At 36.7% G+C, this 25,599-nt stretch overlaps 1 protein-coding gene across 3 annotated transcripts in view; it reads left to right on the top strand.

Annotated features, from left to right (window-relative positions):
• Positions 1-25,599, top strand: part of ldah (lipid droplet associated hydrolase) — a 94,709-nt gene that overhangs the window by 19,109 nt on the left and 50,001 nt on the right. For all 3 annotated transcript variants that reach the window (XM_066704038.1, XM_066704047.1, XM_066704057.1), the window contains one exon: positions 11,714-11,848. In XM_066704038.1, the coding sequence (XP_066560135.1) occupies positions 11,714-11,848 (135 nt within the window). The remainder of the gene's footprint in view (positions 1-11,713; positions 11,849-25,599) is intronic.

Raw genomic sequence — 25,599 nt, 5'->3', positions numbered from 1 at the left:
CAAGAGTGACATACAGTTTTCACAAGTCAAGTAAATATGTGTAAAGTCCAATAAGCATAGGCCTATATCCTAGTGAATATGAGCTACAACAAGGTGCAGAACATAATATTGCTCCATCTCTGGTTCATTTGAAGAAAGCAGAATAAAGTTGCTAACTGTATTTTTCCCTGTTCCTTGGATCCACTTTTTGGCTAGTGAGCCTTTTTATTTTCTATTTTGACAGAAACTCGTGTGAAGGTTTTTATAATGTGCCAAGTGAGGAAATTCCATCTGTCTATACTGCACCTGCCCCAAGTATATAAACTAAGGTTTAATATATATGATATATTATATAATATATATAGTAGTTACTCTCTTGGGTTTGAAACTGAAGCATGCTCTTAAGTATTGCAACACAAAGGGAAGTTTTTGGTTCTTTTGTGTGATTGTAATCTGAAACCTTATGGCAAGCAGCCCCCTGTGGGAGTTTAAAAATTGCAATGCTTGTTGCTGGAAGTGTTTCCTTTGATTCTTATGTTATAGCTTCTGTACAGTCTTTCAGTAGAAGTGCACATTGCAGGTTTGCATGTACATTTCCTCTGTCTTTTGGATTGCAATGTCAGTTGGTGGCAGCAGTGATTAAAAAGCCCAAATGATGCTCAGTTACTTAATGATTTGCTTAACGGGCCATGTTCCTTTTAGGCTTATGTGTATTCTCTCTCTCACCCACTGAATTAAACCTATGGCATCTCCACTCTGTAATAAAACTGTGTAAACCAGTGGGAAATCTGTGGAAAGAAAAGTGGTCAATGACTTTTCTACCAATCAGTACGACCTGCCCGTTTGAATGGAATTGCTGTATTATTTGAACCGTTATTTGTTGAGGCATGTTTCTGGATTGAAGTGCCTCATCTGCGTCTTGCCCATAGGGGGAGTGATTTAACTTTGCTTTGCTGGCCACAGTAAATGAAGAGAACAGTGAAGGCATGTTGACTAACAGCACTAACAACCTGGCTTTTGCACTCTTGTCTGCTGTTTGAACTGACACAGACTTTCAGTGGTATTTGATACTTTGACCTGCTGATCTCTTTAAAGACTTAGAAAGTAAACACCTCTTTCCCTGGCTGAATAAAATACCATTAGGAGCTAATAATTTGTCTGGGTCACTGTGCAGGGTACATAGCGTGTAGTTCATTCTATATGTAAAATAAACATGTCATGTTTGTCTTTTCAGTCACTTTTGAATATTGACTTTTTTTTCAAGCAATAGCCGTCAGTGGTTTGAGTGAAATATTTACATTCTTGGAAATGCATTTTATGTATGTATGTAAGTCAATTCAGCCTGAAACTTAAAAAAAATGAAATGTATATATTTACCTGGAGGTCCACAGCAGTGTGTGTCTGTCATGGCGTTTGCTTACAGCATCTGTTTTGTTTTGTTTTTTCCATTGGATTTCAAAAGCGTTATCGGTCACATTGTCCTGTAACTTGGCACATCATGAAGCCCTTGGCAACTTTGTTATATGCTCACATGTCTGTTTGCTTTTTTAAACTTTATAGACTTTCTGTTCTTGATCAGACAACTAAAAAAAAAAATGAAATGTGCTCACCTGCGGAGCTCAGGTTTTAGATTATATTATTTTCTCTGAAGTAAATTTGATAAAAGCACAGTGTTTACATGTTCTGTTTTCTTTTTTTTTATCTTATCAGAATATTATCATTAACCCTATTTATGATATTTTGATGGTTATTATAATATATATGTTTTTAAAACAGCAACTATAATGTCATTAAATATGATTTACCACTGTAGGGGGCTTTATTAGGTTATTGAAATTAATCAAGAAGAATACCCTCTGTGATCATTTTTTTTCTGCCTTTTATTTATGTTCTCTCTTTTGAGTCTAGTCTTTTGAGGTATTTGAAAGAGGAAGCCAGACGCTGGAATGAGCCTGTTAAATGTCTGTTATAATTCAGTGATACACAGTGACAGAAGTTCCGTTTTTGCTTGGTTTAAAACTTTAGCTCTCTAATGTTTCAAAAATGAAAAGGGGGAGGACTGGTGGGAGGAGAAGCAAAAGCAAGAAAAATAAAAAAACAGTAAAATAAAAGCTGCCGCGGTGAGTCAGCTATGAGTCTGAAGTCTAGGAAGAGGACTCCAGCTCACACAAGATCTAGGAGAGATTCCAGACCTTCGCAGCTCTGACATGTGGGGTCTTCTTTCAATTACGACAAGCAGGGAGGAGAAGCCAAACTTGAGATATCCCACACTGGCGTGTCTGCTGACCTCGCGGCTCTAATACCCTGACAGTCTGTGGCTGGGAGTGCTCGGGAGACTCACAGCTGCTTGGGGGTTGCCTCTCCCAGCAGGTGTAGCATGGACAAACTAGATAGTAGTTATTTGGTTAGCTATGCGTTCATTTATTTATTTACTTATTTATTTATGTATGTATTCATTTTATATTGATACATGCTTTCTGTCTCTGGTCATTTTGCTCCACAGTAAAGCTTGCCTGTCTCAGCTTGTTTACCCAGGTGAGAAACAGTGTCGGTAACCAAATGTTATCTTTTCTAAATATCCTCCTTGGGTCAACCTGCACCAGTGTTTGTTTTGGTGAATCATGGGAAGCTGGAGTTGCATTTTTAAGGACCTAGACAACAGTTGTTATCTGGCTAGGGTTTTAATATATATTGGAATTAAAGTGGTCATTCATTTATTTTTGTATTGTTCATTTTCATTCATTTTTTCTGTTTAAAGTGTTTTATTAAACAGATCTAGGAAAATCCTGTTTTCAATATATATCATGCATCTGAAAAACCTGGCTCTTGTTTTTCTTTTACACGAACAAATGTTCTCATGTTCTGCCAGTTGTGCGTTTGCAGCTCTTGCAGTTCTGTTTTTCTTTTCACCATTTAGAGACACTTACATTGTGGTTTTCATAAGTTGAAGCTGTAATCTTTCTTTACTCAGCATTAGATCAGTCTTCTTGGGCCCTGGAAATTGTCTTGTGTATAATTTGTCCAATTTTTCAGTTTTGTCCTACTGCTTTTGACTCAACACACAACCAGCTGGTCCTCGCTGCATCATGCCAGTGATCAAGGTTTTGTACTTATCCTTGACTCACTCAGATTTTTTTCTTCTTTTTAATTTTCTTCCTGAAAGACCAAAACTCTGGAAGATGAAGTAAAAAGGTGTTCCAGCGCTGTGGAATGCTGTGATATATCACAGCACAAGGAAACAGGCATATCCTCAAAAACATTCCTCTTTTTCTCTTTTTTCTTTCCTTTGTTGCCACGCTGACATCACTGCGGGCTTACCAAGTACAGCATGAAAAGATACCTCTGGTGCATAATGGGGTTCCATCATGATACTGCACAATCCTTCTTGAAAAAGCCCTGTTGGTAATAATTCATGTTGTGCTCATGTAATCGTCATCCTTTGGTGCATTCCCTGCATTTCAAACTCTGTCAAAGTAGATTGTATTGATTGTTTTTCAAAGTCTTCTACGTATATCCTATGTAGCATATGATAATTTCATTCTACCTTCTTGTTACTTTTGCTGCCCACGGTGTAGAGAAGCCATGTGAACATCACAGCATGGTAGACTACAAAGGAGAGGTGTGTCATGCATACAGAAGACTGTTTGTGTTTGATATTTCTTTCCCCCCAATGATATTTCTATAAAATAAATATTTAAAGGCTGGTTAGTGACAGGCTGGTTTATATCCCACACTTGCCTTTTCTTCACTAGTTAAACAAACACAAACCTTGTGAGATGCTTATGTAGGATTTAGAGGCTTTCATTACATTCCCCCTGGGACCAACAGCAGCATAAGAGAACTGACTTTATTGTGGTGATCACTGAAAAACAATGTCATTTCCAATGGCAGTGTTGGAATACCCCTGTCTTGTGAACTCCTTTTAAAAACTCTTTGAGCATATTGGAGCCATCTGGGAGAGATTTGAAACCCCAGCATGAATAAAAACATACAAATGTATTTAATCAGTGTTAGAGGCTAGGAAGGGCAGTGCAGCATTGCTCTGGACCATCTCGGCACAATCAACAGTATCTGCTTGGCTTAGGAAAGAGTTAGCAGCTCTCGAACAAGCAGAAGACTTTTATTTATTTACTTATTTTCCTAGTCTGGCTGTAATAATGGAGAATCTGTAGGACACCTGACAGAACTCCATCTGTGCTGAGAATTTTATTGTAAGGTACAGTACAGTGATCGTACTGTAAATGAAGGAGAAATTACATTCAGCTGCTGGTTTGTGGCATTTCTGCTGCCTGTGGGGAAGGATATCACATAGATCATTTTCTGTTTCATCATCAGGAATGTGCTAAGATGCGATTACATTTTGATCTGAGAAGCTGACATTAAAGTCTGAAAATCATAATCAGAAAATCATTACTTTTATATTTATAAATCTGTACTCTGAAAGACGGGCAATAATATATACTTGTTGTTTTTGTCCATGTTACAGTAGAAGACAACTCTGCTGTGCTTGAATTTATTAAAAACATTGCATGTTAGAGAAAAACAAGTTCTAGTGTCATGTATTGTTAAGCTGTTTCTAATTGTGGGTTAGATATTGATCTGTTAAGAAGGAATGTTAAGTCTTAATGCCACAGTCTGTGCCACTTGATTGTAACTGTGGGGTGTGCGGTCAGACCTTAGATTTTAAGTGCTGTCACAGGCACACTTCGAAGTGCCTGATCCACACTGCCCCAAACAAGTGACAACCCCACCATAGCAAAAGACAAATCCCTTGACGCAGGGGCTTTGTACTCTCATCCTAGTCCAGGGGAGTTACATCACCATAACAGGCTAGTGTTTACAATGAGCTTTGTTGCATAACCACCCAACTGGAAGTTTCACACAGAACAGTGTGGTGACATTGCAGCGTGGATGGCGTTCAGTTGATGTGGCAACATGTATTCAACATTGATGAATCCCTAAATTTGCTCATTTTAAATTCAAGTCTAAAAATCATAGGAGGCGATTAGGGATAATAGTTTTACTTGAATTAATGTTTTCCCATGTACCGTTTAGCAGGACATTCAGAAGACAGTTATCTGAAATTATCTGAGTTGATAATGATCAGACATCCTAGATTAATGCATTTATACAGTTAAGTTGTGTATATTTTATGATGGGATAATACAGGGGGAAAACTAAACCGAAAAACATCATAGTGGACTAAATCAATATGTTTGTAAAGTAGACTGAGTGCACAAAAAGGCACAGATGAGAATGTTGTTTTGAAACACTTTAAGCTTCGGTTTTAGACTATTAGATAATAAAAAGTATTTAAAGTATGGTTACGCATAAAGGATTTATTCTTACAAGAGCCCCAATCTGTTGTCTTCAATTACCAATGCTGCGGCAGTGATATTCCCCATATATTACTAGTATGTGTTCTATAGGTCACGCACACATACAGAGACCAAATTTATAATTGCTTGGTATGTTAGTCCTTTTTTGTGAAATTTAAGCATTTGCTTCAGCTCCCCCCCCAAAGCTCACCCAGAAATTTGCCTCAAGGTCTTTACAACAAACACTTGTTATTAATCTCTCCTTCTTTCTGCACCTTCTATGCACTTCCATTTCTTCAGAAATCTTTGGTCACATGCTGTAGATCATTAATCAGTTTGCGAGTTCTGCCAAACACGTTCAGAAGTCTAAAGTACTTTTGCAGAAGCAGGTGCTGTTCTTCTGAAAAGTGTATAATTTGTGTAAATAAAAACCTCCCCTTACAAAAATAATATGTGGCAAATTGGGGGAAGATAGTGACCCATAAATAGAATTCCATAATGGTTTTATTTCACTCCAACATTCAGGAGAGAACATTAGGATGAGAACCACTTCAAGCTGATCAGAGTTGCTGCACAGAAACATTTTGTTATGTGTTCAGCCGTGTTCCTCTATTAATTAATCACCCAGGATATGTGAATGAAAATATCAAAACAAGTAAAACACACACACACATACACCTGTTTACTTTTACAGAAAAAGGGGCAGACATAGTAAATGAGTTTGTTCAAAATTATCTATATTAATAATTTTATACTATTATAAATTACTTCACAATTTGTTGTCCTATCTTCTCAGTTTGGGTGTGCCAGGTGTTTTTGGAAAAGCCAAACATAGGAAACATATGATAATAAATTATAATAATTCCTTCCACAGGTACACATTTCAGTTCATCAGGATAAATTCAGTGAAAGTAAATTTCGTATTTAAGATTCTAAGGAGGTGACGTTTGTGTGACTTAAAATGTTTGTGAAACATTGATTTAGAAGCTTACAAGGCAGTTTAGTTCATGAAATGTTTTGGTTTAGTTAAACAATGACCAATGCTTCTTTAACATCTTTATGTCTGTGGCAAAACAAGTTAAAAATGCAAAACAAAAATAAAGGGTTGAAAGCAATGACTGCATTACTGCAACATTAGTGGTCTGCTTTTTGGTGCATTTTCAAATTATTAAGCATTTTTTGATGGTTAATGTTAGTGTATAATAATAATTTAGGTGTGTTGAATAATCTAAATAATTGTTTTGTTAATAAGAAAGAAGATGTGTCTTGATTGTTGAGAGTTAAAATTCAGTGCACCTGTAACTCTGTCTGTGTGAACAAAGCCATAAAGAAATGCTGCACAAAAGGGCTTTTGCTCATGTCAAAACAGTGTAAAGTACTGAACCTAAATTAGACATGGAAGGCCATGTTAGTCATTGCGTCCAGCAGAAATGAGCGATGGATATTTCATTGGATATGCCATAGCGAAGTACTCCAAGGAACTATTAGCAATTTTTAATTTGTGGTTTGGGTTTGCGTCACTGATTGTAGCAGCACACAGTGCCCGAATTGTTGGAAGAATAACACATGCATTTGTTTCTTTAAGAGACTCATGATTGTGTTCGTTCATGTTTTCTGGAGAGGCTTCTCTTGTCGTTACTTTAAAAATGAACAGGGGCTCCTCCAAATGACCACACAGTATGCCTTTGTTCTCAGACAGCTGTGTATAAAGATGCTTTTTGTCTCCTCAACAAAGCTTATCTCTTCAAGGTTGCCCAAAATAAACCTCAGATAGACTATCCCATTTACCTGGAGGATAAAAGTCTTCCTTTGTCCAAGGAAGACATTAGTCACAAGTGCCGTGAGCTACATAAAACACCAAACCTGACAAGTGTGCTGTGAAGTGTTGCTCTAACCCACACTGTGAGATTGATGGCAAAGGGCTGGGAATGTCTTACGCTAATGTATATGGTACTGGGTTTTCATACATTACAACTACAAAGTCTAAAGCGCAGACCTAACAAAAAAAAGAAAAGTGAGACAAAAAAATAACAAAAAATGAATGAAAATGGATATACTAGTTTGCATGATGACAGAGTTCAGAGGCAGAGGTGAGTGCTTGTTTAAAGTCACTTAAACACTTTCTTGCGAGAGTAAACCCTTTTAAAGCATTATGTTACGGAAAGTACGTGTAATTCTGCAACATTTATCATTGTTTGGGTACTGTAACTGACCGGGCTGTTCCTTGTGTGATCTGTGCTGGTGAAAGACATTTTAATGTGACATATTCTCTATGACAAAAACTTCATTATTTCTACTGTGAACTATAGAGCACAGTATAATCTTAAGGAACACCCAGATGAAGGCAGTGGTCCAAACTCCCAGCTGCCCTCGAACTCTACCGCTCTCTACTGTCCACATTCTCCTCCTCACTCACCTCAGCCAAGAAGTCTTACTTTACAATCACTCTTTGAATCCACGGTCAACAACCCCTGCAAACTCTACTCCACCTTCTCCTCCTCTTTGCCCCCCCTCCCCCTCCTCCTCCCTTGTCTCTCACTGCTGATGATTTTGCCTCCTTCTTCTCCTCCAAGATCACAGACATCCGCAAGCTCTTCAACAGTCCTCCCTCCTCTCCCATCACGCCCAAGTCTCCCACCAACCAACCTTCCTTTTCTTCATTCTCACCTCTCTCGGACTCTGAACTTTCCTCTCTCCTCCTAGGTCATAAACCTACAACGTGTGCCCTGGACCATCTCCCTACTCGACTCCTTCAAGCGACTGCTCTTGATCAACTCCCTTTCATCTCCTCCCTCCTCAACTCCTCACTCCTCTCTGGCTGTTTCCCATCTGCATTTAAAGAAGCTGCTGTCATCCCACTACTCAAGAAACCTACCCTTGACCCCACCACTCCTCCAAACTACCACCCTGTCTCCCTACTCCCCTTCCTCTCAAAGCATGCGGTCCACTGTCAGCTCTCTGCATTTCTTTCCCATCACTCACTCCTGGATCCTCTGCAATCCAGCTTCTGCACAGCTCACTCCACTGAGACTGCTCTCCTGGCAGTCACTGACTCTCTCAGCTGTGCTGGGGCGGCCTCCCTCTCCTCAGTCCTCATCCACCTTGATCTCTCTGCAGCATTTGACGCTGTCAATCACTCCATCCTCCTCTCCTGCCTCGCTGACCTTGGGATCTCTGGAACTGCTCTCACCTGGTTCTCCTCCTACCTCAATGACCGGACCCACCAAGTGACATGGTGAGGTTCCTCATCCACCCCCCAACATCTGCATACAGGCGTTCCCCAAGGATCTGTCCTGGGCCCCCTCCTGTTCTCTCTCTACACTTGCTCCCTGGGCCCCCTCATCGCATCCCATGGTTTCTCCTACCACTTCTATGCAGATGATGCTCAGATCTTCCTGTCTTTTCCCTCTTCTGACCCTCTCATCCGTCTCGTCTGGTGTTCTCTCTGCCCCGATTCACGCATACTGCTCCACTGCTCCGCTCCCTCCACTGGCTCCCGATACCGGCACGCATTCAGTTCAAGACATTGACCCTCACCTACCACTGTCTCGACCACACTGCATCAAGTTACCTTCAGACCCTCGTCTCCCCAAACATCCACTGTATTTTTGCACTTTGTACTGCACTTATGTTTTGTAAGTCGGCCTGTATAAGGGCATCTGCCAATAAATAAATAAATAAATAATAATAATAATGGCTGAAATGTGCCTGTATGGCCAATAACTTGATATTTTTATTTTACATGATCTTCTGATTGTTGCTTAAACATTTCTGTGAATGATATATTATGATACCACACTGCAAAAATGAGTAGTCCAGCCTTGGGAAAGGAGATTCAGCAGGAATGGCAAAACTCTCACAGAGGCTGCCGATTTTAATAGACATAAGAACATAATAAAGTTTAGAAACGAGAGGAGGCCATTCGACCCATCGTGCTCGTTGGTTTGTCCATTAATAATTGTGCATCCAAGGATCCTATCCAGTCTATTTTTAAATGTTCCCAAATTTTCAGCTTTAGCCACATCGCTGGGGAGTTTGTTCCTGATTGTGACGACTCTGTGTGAAGAAGTGTCTCCTGTTTTCCGTCTTGAATGCCTTGAATCCCAATTTCCATTTATGTCCCTGGGTGCATGTATCCCTGCAGATCCGGAAAAGCTTCTCTGGTTTGATGTGGTCGATGCCTTTCATGATGTTCCAGGGTGAAAAGGTTCAGTTCCCTCAGACTTTCCCTTCAGACCTGGAATAAGTCTGGTTGCTCTCCTCTGAACTGCCTCTAGAGCAGCGATATCTTTCTTGAAGTGTGGAGCCCAGAACTGCACACAGTATCCAGATGAGCTCTAACTAGTGCATTGTACAGTCTGAACATTACTGCCCTTGTTTCTAAATTCTACAATATACCCTAACATTCTGTTTGCCTTTTTTATTGCTTCCCCACATTGTTTGGATGGAGAAAGTGAGGACTCCACATAGACTCCTAGGACAGACTAGCAACTCTGTGTATCTTGGTACCATGTAAAATCTAAAGAGGAATACAGCACATCAGTATATTACACCACATTGATTGAAAACGTCCAAGAAACACATTTGACCTCTTATTTTATTTTGAAAAAATAACTACAACAACAACATTACACAAACAATGTCGTTAAAAAATAACAGATTGTGGAGCAGATTGTATATAAATATACTTTTGAAAATATCAAAATAGAATGAGTGTTAAAGTCATAACCATTTAACCTCTGGTCTAAGAAGCAAACAAAAGAAAATGAAAACTAAACAGATTTGATTAATAACAGTTGTTTTGTGTAATTTGAATGTTAGTTGTAAGGAATAATGTCAGCTCAGTATTTTGATAAAGAGTGTCTATTTTTATAAATATTATACAGTTTATTAAGTAAATACTACTGTACTAATGTATAGCATATTGCATTTACAGCTTCATTTCTTACAAACTGTGCACTGTTTTACATATAATGTTATGCATTTTTTCTAAATCATGGTGAATTGTTGATAGGTAATTTTTTATTACCTCTTCTTCCATGAGATGAAATGCTCATACACTGTGAAAATCAGTATGAGTATAAGTAAAATTAAATATTACATTTTCTGTTCAAGTACAACCCATTCTTCAACAAGACATCGTTAATTATATATTTCTTGGTGAGTTTTTTTTTTATAGCTTGGCTGGGACACAATATTTTGGAAAATACTTTAATTTCTTTAAAGAAATGTTGTACAGAAAAATAAGTTTGGCAGTACTTTGATAGTATTGATATTAGGGTTCTTGCCAGTTAAAATGTTAATCTTGCTGTGACCCTAAAGCAAGTGAGAAATACATTTAAACGTATTGTCAAGAACTTCCTTTTCTTGAGTTATACTTTTTCCACATCACATTTTTTTATTACCTCCTGGGGATTTCTCTTCATTTAATCTTCTGTAGGTTCTTCCTACTACAATATTAGCATATCAAGATTTTCTTTGTTGTCCTTGCCAAAATATACAAGGAAAGAATACAGTAATTAAAAAAATGATTGCAAACTTGGCAGTCATCCGTACTTATCTTAATATATTGGTGCTGCATGCCGGTAATTATTTCCTCATGAAAGTGAAAGAAAAATGTAATAATTTATTTTAATCTTCCTAAATTGAGGACACATTCAGCTTAAGTCCTGGGCATGAATCCTTCTGTGTCTTCTGTGGTACACACTACTAGTTTGTAAGTTTATTTAGATGACAAGTGGAAGTGCATTGAGGTAAAAAAAAATAAGAATTCAACCAGTGGTACATCTGGGGCTTGAACTGGGAGCTGTCTCCTGGTCAGTGAATTATAAGTTGTTTGAAACGGTCCTATTTTATTTTCAATCATAGGCCTCACGTTGTATTGGTATCCATCTCTTCTGTTAATATTCTGCCTAAGAGGGGGTAGCATTTACTGAAACAGAAATAATGTGATGTTTTTGGTGAGACTGGCAGTCTTAACTATGTACAAACAAGTGATATGATACTTTCCTGCATATTTTGAGAAACACACGATTCAGTGTATGTAAAATTTTGACAAACACTTGGTCTTTTGTCATGATTTGAAGAGTAGATGGCTTCCAACTATCTTTTAGTAAACACGTAAGGGTATTGTGTGCTTTTATGCAGTGTTCTCTGTCTTGCACCAAATATCCCTTGTGTGGTTTGAGTTTACTTGAAATGTTTTGTAATTTTCTTGGCGAAGATTCAAAGCAAATAGTGTCATGGTTATCTTGAAACTGGAGAGCTGACACTTTGCTTGTTTAGTCCAGGAAACATAACCCCTCCTTCATTAGGCAGGCAAGAAATTCTTCCTCAGCAGCCTATGTTTGTGATGTAAGTTCCTGACCTGTATTCTTCAGGGTTGACACTGTGTTTTCTGCCTTGTGTTTTGACAGGGAACCCAGGGATTGTGGGCTACTACAAGACCTTCATGCAGGCCTTGTACCAGACATTGGACCAAAAATATCCAGTTTGGGCTGTGAGCCATGCTGGACACTGTGTGCCTCCAGACTGCATGGAAATGATGGAAGGTAATGCATAACATCTAGATAATACATATGTTTTACGTAATCGTAACAAAGTGAGAAATCTCTTCACTGTTAGACAGACAGAGAGGAACACAAACACACATCATAAGCTGATCGGACAATTTTAAGCTACACATGTTCTGAATATATCTCTGACACACGGTATATACACCTTATTTGTGAAATTAATGCTGGGCTCCCTTATATAGCACAGTGATATACAGCAAGGAACATATCTGTATATGCAAGTACCACAATGTTTCTATCTGATTATGAAAAGCCCACTATACACACTGATGTTAAATGTACTGCTGTGGAGATGAAACAAAGCTGGAATATTTATATACTATCTGCAACCGAGATGATAAGCGAAACCCATATATAATTTTTCTATCTGCTACTGAAATGCTAACAGTCCAAACAGTAAACTGAATGATATCTGGTATATTTCCTGTTGTGAAAGGAGTCATCAGTTAGCTTTGAAGGCAGGGGCAGTGGGGTTATCATGAAGCAGATAAGGTGAAGTTTTTTTTGTTTTTTTTTTGTAGAGAAAATCTATAACAGTTTAAGTAGGCTAGGTAAGAATTATAGTTGTAATAGATTGTTATTGTTATTACCCAGCTATTATCAATAACGGCTTCATCCAGAACAGGGACATGGTGAGCCAAAGCCTAACCCGGCAAGTATAGGGTGCATAGCAGGGTACACAATGAATGGGATGCCAAGCCATTGGTGGGGAGGACATACACACACACACGCACACACACCACACTCACACAACTACAGGGCACTTTAGAGAAGCCAGTCAATCTAAGCAGCATGGCTTAGTGATGTGGAAAGAAACCGGGGCACCCTAAGAAAATTGCACATGCACACGCTGGAGACTAACAAGGCCAGAATTAAACCCAGGTCTCAGGAGCTGTGAGGGAGCAGTGCCAACAAGAGTGTTGTTGTTATCTATCAACCCGTTTCTGTGGCATGTACAGAACCTAAGCACAACATTGTACAGTCATAGCAATTGTAATTAATAACCTCAGAAAGGGTACCAAGCTCAAAGGGGTAAATTGTAGTTTATTGAGCTGGTCAGATCTGAGTCTAGTATTAAAAGCAAGCATCAGTAGGGTTTACAGTGTGCTTCAATAATCAGACATTTCTAAAATAAGCTCCCTAATGGTATTCTTAAAACAAAATAGAAGCAAATAATAAGAAAAGCCTATTGAAATGTTAATTCTAAAATTGACTTACCTTGAGTATAAACTGAGCATGATGCTATTAGCTCAGTACAAATAACTAAAGTTAGCATTTGTCAACATGTGCCTTTTGGTAAAAGATTATATTTTATGAGTTAGTTTCATTGTAAATTGTTATGACTGCTTCAAGGACATTTCCATTGTATGATCATTCTTCGTTCATGCAGTGACAGCAGGTGGCAGCAATTGATTAAACAGATTTTTTTTTTATGGCAAATAAAAGTGCTGTATGCAGTATTATAAAATGTATTTTCATAGTGTAGGTTACATTAGAAAGAAACAGATGCCTATTTTAAATTGTGTTGGCTGTGTAACTCCAGGTAACCTTTTTTGCTATTGAAATATATAGTGCTATAGAGAACAGATACAAAAACACAGTTCAGATTTGCAGATTTTATGAAAGCATCTCAAATAGGTTTATTAATTCTAATACAGAAGACTATTCATATCAACAAATACATATTTAGATTTATCTTAAACATCGTGTGATTTATGAAGGATTAGATTTTTTAAGGAATTAGTCATTCTCACAGGTTCAGGCATTTGCCAGGTTTAAGTACACTTTTCTCTTACACAGTGTATACGTTATTCTTCCTGTATCTCCAAGAACATTTTTCCAAATTAAATGATGAACAAAGAACTGAACTGAATATTACATCTAAATACAGATATACTTCATATAACATTACATAGAATGATAACATATTAAATACAGTTGCAGGCTGTGGGCGGAAAAAGTCATGGCCCAGATAGAAGAAGTCTCCATAATGCCTGAGTTATAGTGGATACAAGCGAGAGGGGAGAAAAATAGGATGTGAAACTAACTGGACAGGCAAGCCGTGCCAAAGGGTCCTTTCCTGTTCCTGAAGTGTCAGTACTTAAAAAGTACAGTATATTCTTCTGTAAACCACTGAAGACGTTTTTATTGTGCTCTGTACGTGGGAAAGACATTACCTATCCCTCACCTGAAAATGTGAAATTACATACAGATGTATGAAATCCAAATGCCTGCCCGAGATAATCTGTTAGACATGACTCCACATTCTGCTGAGAGCCAGGTGGACACTGTGCATTTAGGTCAGAATAACCTGTAACTTATCAAATGCCAAGAAGAGCCAGTCTTCTTCGGTGACTTCAATAGTGTGCCTGATAACAGAAGTACCCACCATCCTTCTTGCTGATTGGTGGATTTATGGGAAATAAAAGCATTTTGATGTATTGAATTGTTTTGGGTAAACGGATAACTGCTGTCCATTTTACAGTTAGAAATTCTCAGTCAGGGTTTTTATATAGAGATATTTTACTTTGTATTGTACATTTTGAGGATCTGTCTTAGGTGTGTAAAACTACTGTGTCTGGGTGGATTGCTGTTTTGTATTGCAGTATTTGATCATGTCCTTAGCAGAATCATCACACTTGTTCATTCACAATAAATAAATAAAAACAAAATTAAGAACATAAATTCAGCTTATAACATGATACAGCAAAAGCAAAATAATGTTTTAACTGTGCCTGATATTGACAATACTGGTCTTCTTCTCACCAAAAAGTATTTCAAATGTTATTAAAGGTTTCCATGGAATAGTTCCTGTTTTTCTGACGAATGTAGGAAAAATCCTTTTTGTGCATTACAAACCTAAATTATAGATGGATTATTATAGACATGAATGTGATTTCCAGAGGCATTTAATAAATGTATTGCATTTGTGACATATTTGAAAAAAAGAGAGTGAGATTCTGTGCTGGCCATTTCCCTTCTCAGACAATTCTGCTTTTGTCCACGGAAACACAGCGAAACATTTTGGAACTGCTGACGTTTACCATCACAAGCAACTGCAATACCTGTGGAAAAACTATAGAAAACTAACAATCAAAAGCTTTCCAAATCATGGTGTAAATGACATATTATGTTAGCAAATGTGGCCAAGTCATGTTTTAAAAATCAGTGGAGCATGTTCCTCAAGTACAGTCTGTAAGAATTATATGTTAAAACGCTGCTAGTTATCCACAATTTTAAATGTTCAAAAGGATATACATTAATCAAATACTTGTCTCAGCCACCAATCAAAAACAGAAAACAGGACATGTAAAGACAGCTTTCTGTTAACCAGAGACAAGAAGTGTCACCTCAATGAAAAGTCACAATTGAATATTGAGTTTCAGAATTTGCAATTGGTGGGTGGATCAATCTGTGCATAAAACAAAATCAATGCACAGCATTTTCCAAAAGATAAGTGGTCGTGTAATAAGTAAATATCAATACTGATGCTGCACCTAATTTTCCTCCTTGGATGGTACATCAGATGTATTTAGATTTACTTTTTTGGAGGTCGGCCTAAAGGTTGTGAATGGTTTTATTGATATGCCATTGAGTCCTACTCCAGATGTGTCTTTGAAGGCCTTTAAAATTTAAGCATTTTAGCGACAGTTTTATACATGTCACTTTCACCCTCTGACAATGCACCCCCCCTCACATCCAGATGTTTTGTGAAGGGTGGAGGTGACATACGTGACTGAAGCGCTGTTTTTGATGAGTGAAAAGGTGGAATTTATGACTGGTAGCATTGTGAATTCCCAGTGCTGTTGTAGACAGCTCCAAAAAAGGAACTGTGTACCCGCAGGCCAACAGGAATATGTTTCTCATTACATAAACATCGTGTATCGAATATTTAAATCTAAGCCCAAAACTCCAAGTTTGTCATGGTGACATTAGCTTTTTTCCTGTTTTATTTGAGTAATTTACAATTTTTATCTCCAATGTCCAATGGTAAACAAAACCTCTGTTTAAATATTCAATCATACATAAATAAGAAAATAAAAACTTTCCAAGATAATTTGTAGGGATCTCTTGATACTAGGACCTAGTTAATATAGCATTCCATCCCAAGGCATCCCAGGAATAGGGCATAAAATGACCCAAGTTTCAACATTTCAAATATTTTATCAATAAATAAGACCGCTAAACAATCACTCATAGATCACATCCATACATTCTAAGCAATACAACTACATTTAATTCTGGATGATTTATGTATTTATTTGGCCCCTTTTAGTTACATTAATGTTTGCCACAATGATACAAATAATTACACTGATACTCCTTGAAATATAGTAATTCATTTTTCCATTTTTCCCATGTCTGACATGGGAAATGATCAAAGTTAGTTTTTTTTATGTAACCTATGTTTTCTTACTGTGGTTCTCTCATACGGTGTGTGGTGAGTGTCCAGTAAGATTTCTGAAAGATTACATTGATATATGTTTGTAAAAGAGTATTCAGTATATCTCCAAGGTAACTCAAATTCTCCATATTACCTTAAAATATATGCGCCAACGGCAAAGGTGATGGCACAGGGCACAGAGAAACCCATATAACATTGATAGGGTTTTCCTTTTACTTTCCAGTAACTTTGCATACTTTCATAAATTAAATAGTGGCAATGATTAACAGTTAATACATATGAAATGCAAGAAGAAGAAGAAAAAAAAAAGAAAAAAAAAATCTTTCTTCAGTTTCGGAAAAACAAACAAAAGCAAATAGTGAAGCGTTTAAGTTTATATTTAAAATCTTCCAGTGGAATAACTGTTCCTGTGGTGGAGCAATTTGTGCTTGATGTTTTTGATTACAGTAAAAATATCAGTTCATACAAACATAAGAAATATTACACCCTTGCCAATGTCAATAAGGCTTTTCAGGTCAGGGTTTCCTCCTGGGCAAAATTGTATTCATTTTGTCAAAAGGAGTTTGCAAGCCTACTGCTCAAAAGTGACTTTTCCACTTTGATATGACTAAATTGCCCTATTAATGTCCAGACTAGTAAAGCATTCGTTCAAAAAATGTCATTTTCCTTTTCCTAGACTAGCCAAAGCCTAATTCCACAGCCAATATATATTAATGAGATGTTTTTTGATTTGCCTCTGCTCCCAATTAGCTTGCCTTTCAGGTCAGTAGTAGGTTATAGGAGCCAGGGATGTTGGTCGATCATTTGAACACATCTTTTAAAAAAGTATACTTTGATAGAAAGTGCAAAAATATAATATCCACATGGTCTGAATACAGAATACAGCTTTCCCCATCCACAGTATGCTCATAATGATGCTCAGGAATAAAATATGATGGAGTAAGTAACCTAACTTATATCTCCTTGGTATGGTGAATTTTGATTCCTAATGCCTGGTACACTTTCACTTTAAAAATACATATTCATGCACCAATCAGTTTAAAATATATATATATATATATATATATATATATATATATATATATATATATATATATATATATACATAAAACCATTAAACAAAAACATTTTATAGTATCAGTATTGCAATATTAAGTAATAATGTCAATTTAATCCTGTGCTTAATGACACATCAATAGCATAATCCTGTGCTGGGGGACTTTTAGAGGTTCAAAGTTGAGTTGAAACAGATAAATAAAATAAATAACAAAATTATATTCACAACTCTTTTTATTTTTCAGATGCTTTATATTTGAATAAAATATATTTAAACTTATTCTTTTGTACGCCAAGTATGCAATAACTTTGTCTTCTGTGCCAGTGTTACAGTCAGTACCCACCACACAAGTTCAATTAGTTCAACTCGTCTTTAGCACACAGAAATCGGTAATCGCACATTTAAAAAAAAAAATGCAGCACACATTTATTACACATTTGCAAAGGCTTTAATCGTTTAGCAGTCTGTTCCAGCATTTAGCAAACTTTGCCAAAACGTTCATTATTTTGTATGGGGAATTTGTCTTTGCCATATGTTATTCTTTATTGTCCCATTAATCACAATTTGTGCTCATTTTGTTTTTCCTGGTATATGTATATTCCCAGCCCCCACCCCCCAACATTGTCTATAGCTAATGCTGGGTCTTTAGTGTTTTCATGATCTGTTTGATAATTTCTTCAATCGTTATTGTGTTTGTTTAGGAACAGGGAGAAAGGGGAATTGTCATTCAGTCACAATGATGTCGTTCACATCTGAAATCACTAGCACTATTTAGCATTAACTAGAGCTCATTCCTATTATTGTCATTAATCTCTAGTGATTCCCACTGTGTTACACATTAATACAGACAAACAAGCAACAACAACAAAAATGGATTTGTAGACAATCAAAAAACAGTCATTTTGAATTTGAAATTATATGTGTTTGTCAAGAAGATGTGTCATTTTGGAAAATAGGACATTGTGTTAGACCGGCAATTTGTTGTAACAAAAATTGACAGGGAAGTACTGCATTGTCTGTCTTAGACCGTTCCATTGGAAATGAAAGATAATGACAATAATCAGGGAGAGTATTCTTGGAGAGCTACAGTTAATAGGAAGCTAATATTCCAGTCTTCATCACCCCCATGTTTATACTGGTCTAGCTGTGAACATCGTACAAGAACAAGAATGATAAATGAGTACTTGGGGTTGAATGGTGAACATGTGGAAAGTCATCCATAGGGTAAATATTTTCACAAATGTTTTTTTCTGTTTTATACATAGTTGGATCTGTTAAAAATAGTTTAATAATCACCAAATATGTTTTGTTGATTTATGTAATTATATTATGCAAAATGGCAATAGCTTTTGTTTAGTGGTGTATGTCTAGTGGCATTTGGTAAAAGGTGACACAAATACTAACCACTTTCCATTCAAATATTAGTGATTTATATTTCTCTATTGTTGCATTTCTGATTAACTAGTTTGCCAATTGAATAAGAATGTCTAAGTGATTTGAATTATGAATGTACTTAGTCAGTGTGTAATTAGTTATTTACATATCCTGTCCATAATTTTTGCAACATGTATAATGTGCTACTTGTTAGGTGCCTCTTATGTTCAACAGATGGTAAGGCAGATTTTGTTTCCCCTTCAAAACTGACTTTAAGACACTGAAAAGAAAGTGTTTGATTTGCTACAGCTACAGCCTATCATGTACTGTACAATTTTGTCTGATTCCACATGTTGGTTTTTCCTTCTGAATTAGATATTCATCTCTGTGCAAATGAAAATATTGACACTTTTTGACTCATAATTTTCCATATGTTTTTCAGAAGACATAGGTTGAATGTCAAACTGGTCTTAATACTCTACATTGTTAATGTATGAGCCTTGGGGCTTTTTCCTACATGTTTATGTAATTAATGGGAGAGAACACATTTTTGGTGTGAAATGATATTAAGTCCCATTCAAGGGACTGTGTAAATTGAATTAAAATACAATATTTTATTTATTGATATTATACCTGTGGTTGGCGTCATAGCCCTTGTACCTGTTTATTTTTTGTTCTTTTTTTTCTTTATATGCTCCTGGCAGAATTTTCTTTTTAAACTTTAATTTCTTGAATTTCAAAATCTACAAGCTTTTACAGCAATCATATTACAGCAAGCCTTTACCATCTATCTTACCACTGACTAACATAATGTTATATTGTTAACTTTCTTAACTTTCTTTTAGTACATTTATGTACATCTGTGGCTTTGGATAATTGTTCAGTTTTGGGAAGCATGAAACAAAGTATCTAATGAAATATTCATCCTTAAATGGGCAGAAATTATTGTATCTCTTGTAGATGGATCCAGACCTCTATAAAACATTCAATTTGATTGAATAGGCTGTAGATATGCTTATTTTATTGATTCTACAAGAAATTGATATAAAATGCTCTTTAACGACACCAGAATTCATGTCTTACTGATATACACACATTTGCAATGTATATTTAATGCAAAAGTGTTATAATATTAAAAACAAAATGTATAATATTAAAAGCCATGTCGCATAATCAGATTTGTTCACAATTATTAGGATAATGTGTTTAAAATAAATGTGTTCTAAAGAGAAGTGGTTTATGTAAAAATAAAACTTTAAAGGGAATTTATTTAGTTTTCCTCCCCCCTGATTTTCTGTCTTGTAGTCTACTACTAAATCAACTGAGTTATAACTGAGTTAGTCAACCTTATTTTTTTCTTTTAATATACTTAGTCTAGTCTCTCCTCAGCTGTTGTCTGCTGTCTTCTTTTTTGTGTGCTAATGACCTTACCCAGCTAACACATTTAGTTCTGGCAATGTTGTTTGAGGCTGCAGTTTGGTTGTATTTTGGTTTTGGCAAATATGACATGAGAAAATGCTTGAGTGTGCTATTGTAATGTTCTCTAATTGTACATTTTATAGGTCCATCTCTGGAATTGCCATACACATCAAAGGCAATTCTATTATTTTGCATGCATATGTACAATATGTCTAGCTTTTCTTTTTTCATTTAAAATGGCATTTCATTCTCAACTTTGTGTTCTTACTGAATATTTATTTTCTGGAATGAAGTAATATACATGTAATTTTATAAAATGAGGTTTACAATATTTGACAACTTTCCCTGGAGTCTACAAATTTGTGTTTCCACAATGTCATATTGTTCTCTGTTTTCTTTGTTGCAATGTTTCCACAATGTTATTTGGTTAGCTGGGTAACTGCAGCATCTGTATCAATGTTTTATGCTGTGTTGACCAGAACTGAATACAGTATTCTGGTTGAGATTTGTCTAGGGCATTGTAACATATCTGGACTTGCATTCTGTGTTCTCAGATACATATCCAAACATTAATGTATCACTTAAAGTGCTTCTCAACAATGCCTGGATGTTGATAATGGCAGATCTACAGAACACCTAAGTCTTTCTCTCACTGGGTAATTTCCAGGTCTCTGGAAAGTCCCCTCTACCTCAGGTATTCCTACCTGACTAAACTGAAACCCTCTTTAATTCTCCGGTGTAAAATTATATACTTTAAGACTAATGCATTTATTGTCTCAATAAGAGAGGGGATTATATGTATTATCTTATAGGTTTTTTATCTCACTGCTTAAATCGTAGAAAATAAAGTCTTACCGATGAACTTTGCCAATGTAATCCCTGAGAGGAAGTCTGTGTAATGTTAAGGTTAGTGCTTCCTAGTGCAGCAGATCATGAAACCAAATAACAATAACAAGGATAATAATACTACATTGCAAACTCAGTGTCCATACTGTAAATACAGAACTGCTGGCGGAGAGTGGCTCAGTATGTTAGTATTTTCACGGGGATTAATTGGGTGGTCCTTTCAGAGTTGTTATTAGACAGAATAAATGTAGTTAATGTTTAAATGGCGTTAGGACTGGTGAACTAACACTGCCCTGTCTGTAAAGTTAAATAAACAAAGAGTACGGCGTAAAAGGAGCTGGACTTGACGTCACTTAACCAGGAAAGAATGAGACTCCTAAAATAGAGTTAGGAAAAGGAGGTAGTTAAAAAAGTGGCTAGTGAATTTTATGTAATAAACTAAAGGAAACCCTAACAACTATTATAAAATGGATCAATACCGGATTTAGTTGGCTCCTAAGAATAGCTCTGGTTCGCTGTGTCCTGGTAACACAAAAATGTAAACCTGATTAAATTTAATTGCCATGTAAATGTTTGTATGGAGGTACCATTTAAGTGGTTGCTATTTAAAAACCTCTTCCTTCTATAATTCTCTGGTGCACCCTATTTTAGAATTTGTCATCTTTCTATATCTGCTGAAGACTGTGACTTTGGTAGACTGATGATAAACCTAAAAACTACACATACAAATGTATTATTATTATTATTATTATTATTATTATTATTATTATTATTATTATTATTATTATTATTATATTTTTTATTGGAAGTAAGAATGAAAGTTGATTGTAAAAAAATAACTATACTGTGATTTCTCATATAGGTCCGTCACAGTTACTGGACTGCTCTGTTTTTTATATAATATTAAGTATCTTTCTGACTCTGTCTTCTAATGTATTTCTTTAAAGCATAAAGAGTCAAACTGGCTTTTTAAGGAGAGCTTACTGTACAATGTTAAATTGTGTCAAATCCATTACATTAAAAGGCTCAGTCCATGAAGTCCCAAGTTTGTGCCAAAGCACAAGATTGGCTCCCAGAACCTTTTTCTGCTGGGCATCTACTGTTTGTCTGGCCAAATGTTACAAAAGTTTCAGACTTGTTTTGAGATGGATATATTTCATTATTCTGCTTGTAAAGCGTTCATAGCCATTTAGAATAATGCACGCATACCTGGCTTCTTGTCTTGGTGTAATGTCAGAATAGCCAAGAACTAAATAAACCAGATTAATGTACCATCTATAGATCTGGAATACTGATTACAAAATAATGCAAATGTCATTTGTCACAAATCTGCTATATATTGGCCACTAATCACCATGTAACGGTCTGTCCTATTTGTAGAAATTCCTCACTATTATCTCAGCATTTGCACCACAGGATACCATTCTAATGTCTTATTTTTTGCAAGTATAATGCCTCTACCTTTTGAAATACTAGCAGCTTCTATGCAGGATTCAGGACGTTTGCAGATCAGTTTCACCCCTATGACAGTGGTATGTTCACCAGCTGATACCACCCGCCTCTAATTAAATACAGCTGGCTACTTGCAGGAACTCTTAAGAATTTAATCTGGAGAAAGCGGAGGTCAGGAGAAACAGTTTGCTGGTATCTGTGTTGACCCTATCCCCTTGGGCTGTGTTTATCATTACTCCTGGATGGATTATGTGTGGGAGGTTATACGCTAATGGCTTTACACACCTACTTTCATTTTTCCCCCTTCCCTTAGCATTAGCTACATACGTTAAATGTATATTCTGCCGGCCTTCATCTGCAACAGCCTACATCTCATGGAAAATATTTTTCGAAGGAGATAGTACAGTTACACACATTTTTCACCATCCTGCAGAAAGTTAAGCAAAACATAGAAATATGTCATGAAGGTCTTTTATATATTTTAAATAAATAATTTGAAAACTGAAACTTGTTAACAAATAAACAATGTAATACATGTATTAAGAAAATAAAACAATGAAAAACATGTGCATTGACAAAAGGTATACCTCATTGAAGTTGGACCATGTAAAGGATAGGCAATTATTGACACAGTCCACTACTAATAATACAATTTGTAATAATATGAAGAGTGACAAGCACGTATTGAAAAGTGCAAACAAGTACAATCTGGGAGGCCCAGTTTAAAAGGTTTAAAAGACCCCGAGAGCTCCATAAAATCCTCAGACTAATGGCTAAGAAATTACAAATAATTTGGAACAGCAGAGAGCAGTACATCAGTACCTGAGTAAGTAGGATCACAAGACACAGAGATTGTATTGCAATCGCAGACGACAGATTTGCTACCAAACAAAGTGAACATACAGAGTCATCAACAGGAACCCGTAGCAGCATAACAATTAACACTAAAGTCCTGCAGCCTCAGCATCCTTTGTGCTAACTTTTTTCATAATCAGCCTTAATTTGAGTCCCTGAGATCTCTATTGATTTTGTCTGTCCTCCAGCAATCTACTGCAGACATTGGGAGCGCGTGGAGACCCAGTAGAGCTCCCTATGATGTGAGTTTAGGGACCCATTTGGCCTATCATTTTGAACCAGCTCCTAGAACCTGTAGCTCTCTGACCTTATCTAGCCGGTTCTTGAAAGATCCTAAACAGCTGCAACACGGCTTTGTAATTTGTTCCATATTGTGCATTCTATCTTTGATCCATCAATCTCCACTTAATTTGAAGTCTTGGAATCTGGTGGTTGTTTTATTATTATTTGAAAGGCCACCCGTTATGTTTCATGAAGCTTTTAAGGTAGACACAATATTTAAGTGGATTATATAAAGGCATAAGACATTAACCCCTAATTTCTGCTGAGAGTGAAAAACGCCTTTATTTGATAAGTGTCACATTGCAACCATAATAACAAACTGTGTTTATTTAATTCAGTGTTCCTCTTTTATTTTAAACGTTGAAATTATATTTGAGTTGTGTCTTTTTTCCCAACAATTTTTATACCACCATGTATATGCTTGCAAGCACTCACTCATTCTGCTTGTTCAGAAAAAAGGGAGACTCTTATTGCCTCGATTTGCCGATCTGAAAATGAATACATTAATTAAATAAGAGCATTGAAGGGTCTCTCTCAATGAGTGGCTAATCTGCTGGACAACAGTAATGCTACATTCTTTTGCAAAGTTGGAAACAATTCCTCCTCCACTTGCCTAGTACAGGAAAAAGCAGGCTGGAGAGAGCGAATAATGCATTGTCACATTTTCCAGGGAACGTGGGAGCATTGTACACTCCAAACCTCAACATCAACTGCACTGAAACGGCGACAGGTCTCGTCTGTCTTCATTTCTGGCATCATGTAAAGCCACTTACATTCATTTCAGCATAAAACACCCTTAAACAGATATATTAGACATCTTGATAAAGGATTTTTATGGTTTTATTTTAAGAAGAAAAACAAATTTGAAAAGGCAAGCATTGTAAAGCAGTGTAAACTAACCAAGGCAATTTTTTTGTTGTTGTTCGTCTGCACATTTATTTTTAGTGATCGCTGCCACAATCATTGTGGATCTGCCTGAATGATTAAGAAAATAAGGAGCTTCCTGCTCATCCCAGACTGAATGGTCTCCTCTCATGTGTGGAGTTAGCCCTACTGACTCAGACTCACCTATTTTAACCCAGTGGCATGAATGAAGGGTTGTGAAATGTGGAAGCAGGATTGGCTGACACAGATTTGGCCTGTAACATCTAAAGCGTGCCCAAGTTGAAACCCTTTGCATTCTGTGTGTGTGCACCGTGTTTAACACTCCTCTCACTGAAACTGTGCGGCCAGTATGTGTCCTCCTCTTTAGAGAGTGCTGCCCTTTCCCTGTGGGGTTTCCAGTCCTAACCCCGTTCAAGGGGCCCTAACCAGGTGCAAACAAACAGGGCCCATTAACACCAGGGATCACATGAGTAGGGACTAGTACTTCCTGAAGTCGCAGGGTGAAGCCAGGGCTGCCCAGCACCATGCCCCGAAATGGAGCAGGTCACTCTTGTCATTTTATTATAATTGGGTAGTTTTCAGATTTTCAGTGACAAGATATAGCTCACGTTTAAGAAGGAATATTGACAAAGTAAATCAGGCCGAAAGTGTCCACACTTAGCCCCTTGTTTCTGTAATTTAGCTTTGGTAGTTCTGGTGAGCATCTAGTTTTACCGCTCTCTGGGGCTTTTAAAATTATTATACCTATTTGTGTGGTTTTGTAGAGAAATACAGAGTAACAACAAAGTCAGGTTGTGTCTTAATGGCCTCCTTTTTGGAAAACTCTTTAACACCACAAGAACACTCATGGGCCGCTCATATTCAAGATTCACATTCAAGGAGTTTTCATTACTGAAGCTCTGATGTTCTGAAGGTAGACAATTAAATTTAAGCGATACTAATGAACCACTACATGCATAGTGTAATGAAGTGGGGGGGGGGGGGGGTTATATGATTTTATGAATAAAAAATGTATTTTTTAGTTTAAAACCAACGAATGTATTTATGTATTTATTTGAATGTTTGTGTGTGTAAACTAAGGTGTTAGACAGTCTTCAATGAAGTTAGTTAGGGATGGTGCTGCGATACTGTTTGTTTCCAAGGAAGAAGTAA

The sequence above is a fragment of the Amia ocellicauda genome, chromosome 1 (assembly GCF_036373705.1).
Source record: "Amia ocellicauda isolate fAmiCal2 chromosome 1, fAmiCal2.hap1, whole genome shotgun sequence".
Lineage (NCBI taxonomy): Eukaryota > Metazoa > Chordata > Actinopteri > Amiiformes > Amiidae > Amia > Amia ocellicauda.
The sequence above is the reverse complement of the archived record's forward strand: the minus strand, read 5'-3'. Positions and strand labels throughout refer to the sequence as shown.